This window comes from Artibeus jamaicensis, unplaced genomic scaffold, assembly GCF_021234435.1.
Source record: "Artibeus jamaicensis isolate MK-2021 breed Jamaican fruit bat unplaced genomic scaffold, CSHL_Jam_final contig_354, whole genome shotgun sequence".
NCBI classification, from domain to species: domain Eukaryota; kingdom Metazoa; phylum Chordata; class Mammalia; order Chiroptera; family Phyllostomidae; genus Artibeus; species Artibeus jamaicensis.
In genome coordinates this window covers 6,659,954-6,668,875 of record NW_026521803.1, presented here as the reverse complement: position 1 = coordinate 6,668,875, position 8,922 = coordinate 6,659,954, and the positions used below count along the sequence as shown (strand labels likewise).

The 8,922-nt window shown below is 40.5% G+C and overlaps 1 protein-coding gene across 2 annotated transcripts in view; it reads left to right on the top strand.

The window, feature by feature from the left end:
• The first annotated feature begins 1,117 nt into the window (after nucleotides 1-1,117).
• Nucleotides 1,118-8,922, top strand: part of CLUL1 (clusterin like 1) — a 33,170-nt gene continuing 25,365 nt past the window's right edge. The window contains exons 1-3 of one of the 2 annotated variants that reach the window (XM_037156572.2): nucleotides 1,118-1,205; nucleotides 2,109-2,221; nucleotides 3,329-3,477. In XM_037156572.2, the coding sequence (XP_037012467.2) occupies nucleotides 2,116-2,221; nucleotides 3,329-3,477 (255 nt within the window). In that variant the 5' untranslated portion in view covers nucleotides 1,118-1,205; nucleotides 2,109-2,115. The remainder of the gene's footprint in view (nucleotides 1,206-2,108; nucleotides 2,222-3,328; nucleotides 3,478-8,922) is intronic. The other variant, XM_037156573.2, reaches the window with a different exon arrangement.

The following is an 8,922-nucleotide window of genomic DNA, read 5'->3' as shown; positions in this document are numbered from 1 at the left end:
CTTCTCTAAGAAAAAGAAGATAAAAAATATGAATGATGAAAGGACAGCAAACTCGCAATTATTAACAACCACACATAAAACAAAAGCAAACTAAATGGACAGCTAGATCAGGAGCAGAGCCACAGCAATGGAGATCACATGGAGGGTGAGCAACAGGGGAGTGGGAGGAGCAGAGGAGGGGAGAAGATACAGAGAATAAGTAGCATAGATGGTGGGGAGAAAATAGACAGGGGGAGGGCAAGAGTAGTGTGGGAAATGTAGAAGCTAAAGAACTTATGACACATAGACATGAACTAAAGTGGGGGAAGGTGGGTGGGAGGGGGTGTGCAGGGTGGAAGGAAATGAAAGGGGGGGACATGGGACAACTAATGGCATAATCAATCAAATATATTTTTAAAAAAGATGCTCAAACACAAGTGTCAACTTCTAAGGGCCCTTGAAAAGCAGGGAGGCCAGTTCAGAAATGTCAGTCTAACCTACTTAGAAAGTACTGAGCACAGAATGAGTATGGATGGGCTAATGCCTTAAAACCTGCAGAGGGGGCCCAAGACAATCTTCAGATTTCAGAACCCAGAGAGACCCATTCTTTGGATTCTACACCTGACTAAAAACTAAGTTGTTTTTAAATGAATTACTAAGGGGCCACATTATCAGTTCGGTTAATCATTATCAAGTTGTAGTGAGCCTGAAATACGTATCTATTGCATTTTATGTGCTAAACGTATCACTTTATTTAGTTAAAATGTGTTTGTATATAGTCAAAAAATGCCAAACAACCACGTAAATGATCTTCAAAGCTTCTTATCTAAGAGTTTACATACTCTCTTTCATATTGTTGCTTATGTTTCCAGTAAGATTGGTTTTTCTACCTAGGAATATACATATCATAAATTTCAGGTTAAAAATATTTTTAAGGCTTTCGTAAGTCCTACCAAAACGTTCCTGTAAATGAAATACCTAGAGGTCACTGCTTTTGACCATGCGCACAGTCTGCCCTCTAGTGTCTCTTTCTAAATCCTACCGAGTTTTAAACCACACTCTTAATCCCAAAATGCTAGGTTAACAGGATTAAGAACTGTGTCATCAAATTCAAAGAACAAGGTTAAATACCTGACACAGATTCAAATTAAATTAGAGAAAAGTGAAGGTCCTTCCAGCAGCTGGCGGTAACCTCTCCAGAGAGATACTGTACTGCGAAGTTAGTGGTAAATATATTTAAGTTTCATTTGGTAAACAGGGTCAGAATAGAGAGATAAGACTTAGTTCAAATGATAGACATAGATGTATGTAGAGTGTGATAACTTTGTAACTACTAGTACTGATGTGATTTTATTACTATATTAAAAAATTCCAAATGTTGATTAATTTTAAATATTGATGAAATAATGGAAGGTCTTATTTTCCAAAATGGCAAATATACATAAAATAGATAAATATCCCTTTTGGAAAAGTTAAGATAATCTAACAGTTTACGGATTTAAATTTATTACAGCATATAGTTACTTCACTTTTTTTTGCAAAGTTTCAAACATTTGTGCTTGAAATATTTATAATTAATGTATATGAAATTATATCTAAAAGGAAATTCATTATCTGAGAAGAAAAACATTTCACTGTAAACTATTTTTATATATTGACATGTTTTATAAGTATGAGAAAATGTGTGAGACTGCTTTGCTTTCATAAAAAAAATAAGTTTAAAAAAAGGTGTTTAACCATCTAGGTGAAAATTCACTTGAGGATTTAGAATTGGAGGGGGAAATCCCTCTGATTTATTTTAACTAATTCTGTGTTTGGTGATGTTCATTGTTGACAAGGAAATAAAATGAAATTTGAATTCTATGGGGTTGCAAGCTCTACTATTCATTACTTTAAATTTCAAGTACGTCAGATGGTAAACTTATTTACTGTCCTAAAGAACGTAAACAGAGACTTGAGTTGTCTTTTTAAAAAAACATTTATATCCCAGGCCTATGAATTTTCTAAAGTCATAAAGAAAACTTGACAGAAAAATGCTGTGAGTCACCATGTGTTTTCGGTTAATGCCAACAGAAACTGACCTGATGGCAGGAGTTTGATGCAGGTTTATTTTTCCTTTGCACTAACAGCGGGAACATGAAGCTGCCACTCCCGATGTTTATTGTGTATCTGCTGTGGTTGAAAGGCTGTCACTGTGCACCTACTTGGAAGGACAGAACTGCCATCCACGGAAACCTGAAGGGTGTGTTTAGCTTGCTTATCTGTGCCACGTCCTGTTTGCGTGTCCTGCTGGTGTATAGAGTGATTTACAGCTGTAAGATAACTGTATTCATTACAACCCTCTAGTTTCGCGGTGAGACGTTCTCTAGGCACTTAAACCAAGTAGACGTGACGCCAAACATCTGGATAAAAATAGAAAATTCCAATCGAGTATCTGAGAACATTCTCATATCCAGATGTTTGCTATCATGCAGATAGAACTTGCCAACATTTTGACTGCATTTCTTGGTATCATCCAGATGTTTGGTGTCCTCTAAGCAGTTTTAATGAACAGTGAAATTCTTTTCTAGCATTTGAAAAATTTAAACAATTAAAGTAATCTGTGCTGTTATTCTTGAGATAGTGAGAGAATGGGTTATAATGACATTGAATCTGGTTGGCCTGTGCTCATTAACTTCGGACCTTTGCTTGACAATATATGCTTTGGGTACTTAACACTTAGAAAAATAAGTTAGTTAAAATGCTGCTTTGCAAGAGTAGTCTGTAGTTAAATTTGGAGGCAAGAATAAGCTCCTTAGGAAGCCACCTTGGCTATTTTGGAGAGAATGACAATGATTTTATACCCACTAAGGGATCATTAAAAGTGTATAAGACAAGTCCAGTAGGTTATTAAAGAATCTTGCACTATATGAAATACTTTCTAGGTATGATGCATCCTAGGAAGGTAATTGAAGTTGAGAGAAAAGGAAATTGTTCACTGGGTTTGAGGTTCCTAGTTGAGTGTTTAATATAAATTGTGACAAAAATTCAAAACTTTCTATAATACAAACACAGGTAAATGAAAACAGGCCCAGAGAAAATGGCAAGAATGAGGTTCAATGAACAGCAACTTGCCTAGAAGCTCTGCAGTGAGGAACAGGAGGGATTGCCCGCATGGCCACTGAGTCCATGAAGGCAGCTGACAGCTAATTCATTATGATCTGCTTTCAGAGTCTGATGCTATAAAAGAACAACTAAGCTTCTATGTAGGAGACATAAAAATAACTGAATTCATTGTATTTTGATGCAGATACCAATACACTGTAATGTGATCAGATCTTCAAGGAAAAAATTGCAACATATCTTTTAGGTTTTGCCAAGACTGGGGAGATAGATGTTGATGAAGAGGTGAAGAAGGCTTTGGTTGGTATGAAGCAGATGAAGATCATGATGGACAGGAGAGAGGAGGAGCACGCACATCTAATGAAAACCCTGAAGAAATGCAGAGAAGAAAAACAGGTACAGGAACTGAAAATCATATCTGTTCTTGAACATATCCAGACCATAAATATTGTACTTATAAAGGCAATTGATTAATTACTTATTTTCCCTAGTAATAGATTTTTTTTGGAGACCAGCCCTTATTGAAGGAAAAGTTTGAAGGGCATTTTTAATTTCTTCACAGAACATGTAGAATCTGTTCTGGAAGCCTGTGCAAGGCTCCAAACCAGGGATTTGGGGGATTCAGTTCTGTTTGGGAATGCTGCTTTCTTAGAAATGCTGCATCCCTAGTTCCTTCTGCGTTAGGATATTGAGTCAAAAGTGTCCAGGGACTTTTTGGCTAAATCAGTGGTCTCCAGAGTTTCTGCTCTCTATCCCTATTACTGAAATATTTGTTAGCATTCACTCCTAAACATATGCATATTAATTTATTTATAAATTAGAAACATGACTTGCTACCACTAATAGCTCAAGGCACAAAATATACTTCGGATGAGGTTTGTGGTTAACTAGTATGGAGGTAATTATATTTCAAATATTCTAGATATTTTGAAATTTTTTAGCCCACTTACCAGATCTGATTTGATCATCATATTTTTTTTCCTCTGTCACCTGGCCAATAAAGAGCTTAGAATGAAGAATTGTCATTTCTGCCCTTCGCTGCTTGTCCTTCTGAGCTGAAATTATTCACAACCTGCTGGGGGGGGTATTTTTTATTTTTTTGCCTTTTGTCCATTTAGTGAGGACTACTTTAGTTAAAAGGAGGCATTAGGACTTCCGCCAAGATGGAGGCATAGGTGGATGTGCCGTGCCTTCTCACAAAACCAAGATTAGAGAAAACTAAATATTAGCAACAGAAAACACAGCCAGAACACGGAAAATTGAACTTTTCGGAAGTCCGTTAACAACAAATTCTTCAGCCTGACCAGTAAGGGGCGAAACCAACGGCTGGCGGAGCGGGGTTGCACAGGAAAACTCGTCCAGACGGACTCAGGCCCGCGGAATCCAGGCGCAGGGTCGGACTTAGTGAGCGACCAAGCGAGCGACCAGGCGACCGACCATGGGGGAGACAGCGGTGGAGCGGTGCTGCGTGTTGACTGTGATCACCCATTTGTGCGCGGGTGGACAGGCGAGGGAGTGGGCGGTTGGACCGGCCCGGCAGGTCCCCACGACAAGCGGCAGTCGAGGGCGCCGCCATTTCCCTGCTCTGACCCCACCTCCACATACAGCGTCATAACCCAGCGACTCTGAGTGGCCCGGCCCAGGTGAACCACCTAAGGCACTGCTCCTCCGCACCCAGCTGTGAGAAGCGGCAGAGGGGGTCGCCATTTCCCCGCTCTGGCCACGCCCCCACATATAGCGTCACAACCCAGCGACCTGGGAGTCCAAGGCACCGCTTCTCACACTTAAAGGGCCAGAACAGACCAAGAATGGTGCAGGAGGATCTCAGAGCCCCAGAGCCAATAGATCTAAGCGATGAAGAAATAGCAAAACTCACAGACGCACAGTTTAAAACATTGGTGATCAGGATCCTCACAGAGCTGGTTGATTATACCGACAAATTAGACAAATATATGAAGGCGAAACTAATTGAAATGAATGGAATTGCACAGGACACCAATAGCAATGAAAAGGAAACTGGGACTCAAATCAAAGGAGTGGACCAGAAGAAAGCAAATAATGGCCAAACAGAAAAGAGTCAAGGAGCAAGAATTCAAAGAAATGAGGAGAGTCTTAGGAACCTCCAGGACATCTTTAAATGCTCCAACATCCGAATTATAGGGGTACCAGAAGGGGGAAAGGCACAGCCATCAGTGGATAACTTATTTGAACAAATAATAAAGGAGAACTTCCCCAAGCTGGGAAAGGAAATAGACTTCCAGGAAATCCAGGAAGCTCAGAGAGTCCCAAAGAAGTTGGACCCAAGAAGGAACACACCAAGGCACATCATAATTACATTAGCCAAAATTAAAATGAAGGAGAGAATCCTAGAAGCAGCAAGAGCTAAGGGGACAGTCACCTACAAAGGAGTCCCCATCAGACTGTCAGCAGATTTCTCAAAAGAGACCTTACAGGCAAGAAGGGGCTGGAAAGAGATATTCCAAGTCATGAAATCTAAAGACCTACAACCAAGATTGCTCTATCCAGCAAAACTTTCATTTAGAATGGAAGGACAGATAAAGTGCTTCTCAGATAAGATCAAATTCAAGGAGTTCATCAACACCAAGCCCTTATGAAATGTTAACATATGAAATGTTAAAGGGACTTATCTAAGAAAAAGAAGTTAAAGAAACATGAACAGTGAAAGGACAGCAAACTCACAGTTATTAACAACCACACCTAAAACAAAAGCAAACTAAGAGGACAGCTAGATCAGGAGTGGAAACATAGAAATGAAGATCTCAAGGAGGGTTAGCAACAGGGGAGTGGGAGGAGGAGAAGGGGAGAGAAGGTACAGAAAATAAGTAGCATAGACAGTAGATAGAAAATAGATGGGGGGAGCAAGAATAGCATGGGAAATATAGAATCTAAAGGACTTGAGACACATGGTCATAAACTAAAGGGGGGTTAATGGTGGGGATGAGGGGTAGGGTGGAGGGGAATAAAGGGGGAATAGAACAACTGTAACAGCATAATCAATAAAAAAAATTAAAAATAAAAATTTTTAAAAAAGGAGGCATTAAAAACCATCATTTAACCAAGTCCTCCTAAATGCAATTCATTGCAATTGGCTGCAAATGACCAGAGAAAGAGGAAGCCGGTGTCAGTGCTTCTGGAATGTGGAGGCCGCGCTTCCCCAGGGTCCTCACAGGCCCTTGGCCTCATGCAATCACCTGACAAAAGTACAGTAGACCAGTGTCTATGAAATAGTACACTAACCTAATCATTTTTTAATTTAAATACCTTTACCTTACAGCTGTGGCTCTAACTATGTATCTTACCAACGGAGCATACACATTATATTCAAATGTTCATGGAAGATGTTAAAAATTGTTCATGGTCCCTGGCTGGTGTGGCTCAGTGGATTGAGTGCCGGCCTGTGAACCAAAGGGTCACCTGTTTGATTCCCAGTCAGGGCACAGGCCTGGGTTGCAGGCCAGGTCCTCTGTAGAGGGTGAGGAGCACGAGAGACAACCATACACTGATGTTTCTCTCCCTCTCTTTCTCCCTCCTTTCCCTCCCTCTAAAAACAAACAAATATAAAATATTTTTAAAAGATCAATAAACAAAACATTTTCTAAAAAATTGTTTATGTTACAATTATAAAGCTCAGCACATCTCTAAATCATAGACATTTCATGGCTCATAATTTAATAGCATTAACCATCAACATAATACTCAAAACAATGAAAAACATTTTTAATTTGTTTTCCAAAATTACCCTTAAATCAAATAGAAAATCAAAACTTTAACAAATAGAACTTGGAAAATATTTTAAAGTTTAGAAGTGAGAGTAAATTACTTTTAAAATTTGTTTTCATTAAACAAGTTTTAAAATTGTGGTAAAGTACATATAAAATTTACCATCTTAATTGTTTTTAAGTGTACAGTTCCTTAGAGTTAAGTACATTCACATGGCTGGGCAACCAACCTCCAGAATTCTTTACATCTTGCAAAACTGAAACTATTTACCCGGTAAACAACTCCCCATTTTATTTCCCCAGAGCCAATTTTTAAATTTAAATATACAGGTAGAATTTCTAATATTTCCTTCCTACACCTATAAATTTGGGGGCCACCAAGTTTCAGATGGCTACTAGAATTCTCTTCACTCTGAGCACTGTGGCCTCCTGACATCCAGTGAGCAAAGGAGGCGGGGCTGTGGGAGGGGCTGAGCACAAAGCTGTGGCGAGGCTGTCACCGCACTGGTTGATGTTTTGGCCACACCTACAACCCCCCCCCGCATCCTGCAGGGTCCCTAGCAAGGAGAGGAGATTGCCTGACCAGCAGCTAAAAGCTCTCTTTCCATTTGGCAGCAATCAAAAGATTTTTAGGAAATTAAGAATAGCTCCTCATGAGGAAAGTGTGGTAGCCTCTTGAGCTGCATTCTTCCTTGGTGGGCTTGTGAGCCTGGCCACTGAGATTAATGACACCATTAGTTTCATTTACAGATAGGGAAACTAAGGCTTGAGATGTTAGTGCATATGTTAACCCAATGCTTTCATGAATGACCACGGAGAAAGTCAGCCGGTGCTCTGCCTGTGGGACCAAGTGACTTTCTGTTTTTCTCCCTTTCCCCAGCCTTCTGGCAAGCCAAGAGTGCAGCACTATGAAAAGAATGCTCCAGCCCTGGCTGCTGTGGTTCAGTGGATTGAGTGCTAGTCTGTAAACCAAAGGGTCACTGATTCAATGACGCACATGCTGGGTTGCAGGCCAGGACACACGGACACATGCTGGGTTGCAGGCCAGGTCCCCAGTAGGGGGTGCTGGAGAGGCAACCACACATGGATGTTTCCCTCTCTTTCTCCCTCCCTTCCCCGCTCCCTAAAAATAAATAAATAAAATCTTTAAAAAAACAAACAAACTCTAGTTATGGATGGGTCAGGCAAGCAAGTGTTGGTTTCATTCTGGCCATGAAGAATCCTAGGACCCGTAGAATTTTAATTTTTGTTAAAAAGTACTTATTATTTAAGAGTTCATTGATTCACACTCTTAATATCTAGACACTCAATTAAAAAGTTAATTTAAAAAAATTAAGAGTCTCCCTCTCTAAAATTAAACCTAGAATAGGAGATACTTTAGACAAGCTATGAACCGGCAAATAAGGGATCGGCACCCCCAGTCTCCCGGGACAGAGAACCACCCACCCTCAGGTGACCCAACATCATCATGGACTGCCCCTCCTCAGCCCCTCCCTACTAATATTTAGTGAGAGCGTAGGAAACATACTGAACTGGGAAACCCTAGTGTGGCTTAACGTGATTTGCCCCACTCCAGGTTTATATAAACTACTCGAATTGATGTGAACATTTAGGGGGAAATGGAATGGGCATTCCTAAACCAGAGATCTACTTCCCCCATGGCGCCATTTCCCACCAAAACTTGGGACGTGTGATTTGGTGTGGTTTTGTTATGCTCTTGGGTGTGAGTGGAAGAAAATTGGGAACTACTACAAATCAGTGCTAAGGTGAGGCAACCTTTCTTGAGATGTATAAGGTTCCAAAGTTGTTCTGTAAAGCCCAAGGAGACAGGAAAATCCTGTCTGGGTCACAGGGCACATTTGGTGGGCTGCGGCCCTGCCCGTTTTCTTTTATAGCACATCACAAATGCCACCTGGCTTAGCCTCAGGAATCTGCCATGAAGGCTGCCGAACCAGGTGAGCCCCACCAAGGAGATGCAGATTTTCAGTGCCCAGGTGTTCTTGGGCTTAATATGCCAGGAAAGGATGAATTATTTTTTCCCACTAGGTGAAGATGCACACTAAATTGGTTTTAAGTACAGAAACTTTGCTCCCTCTGATAA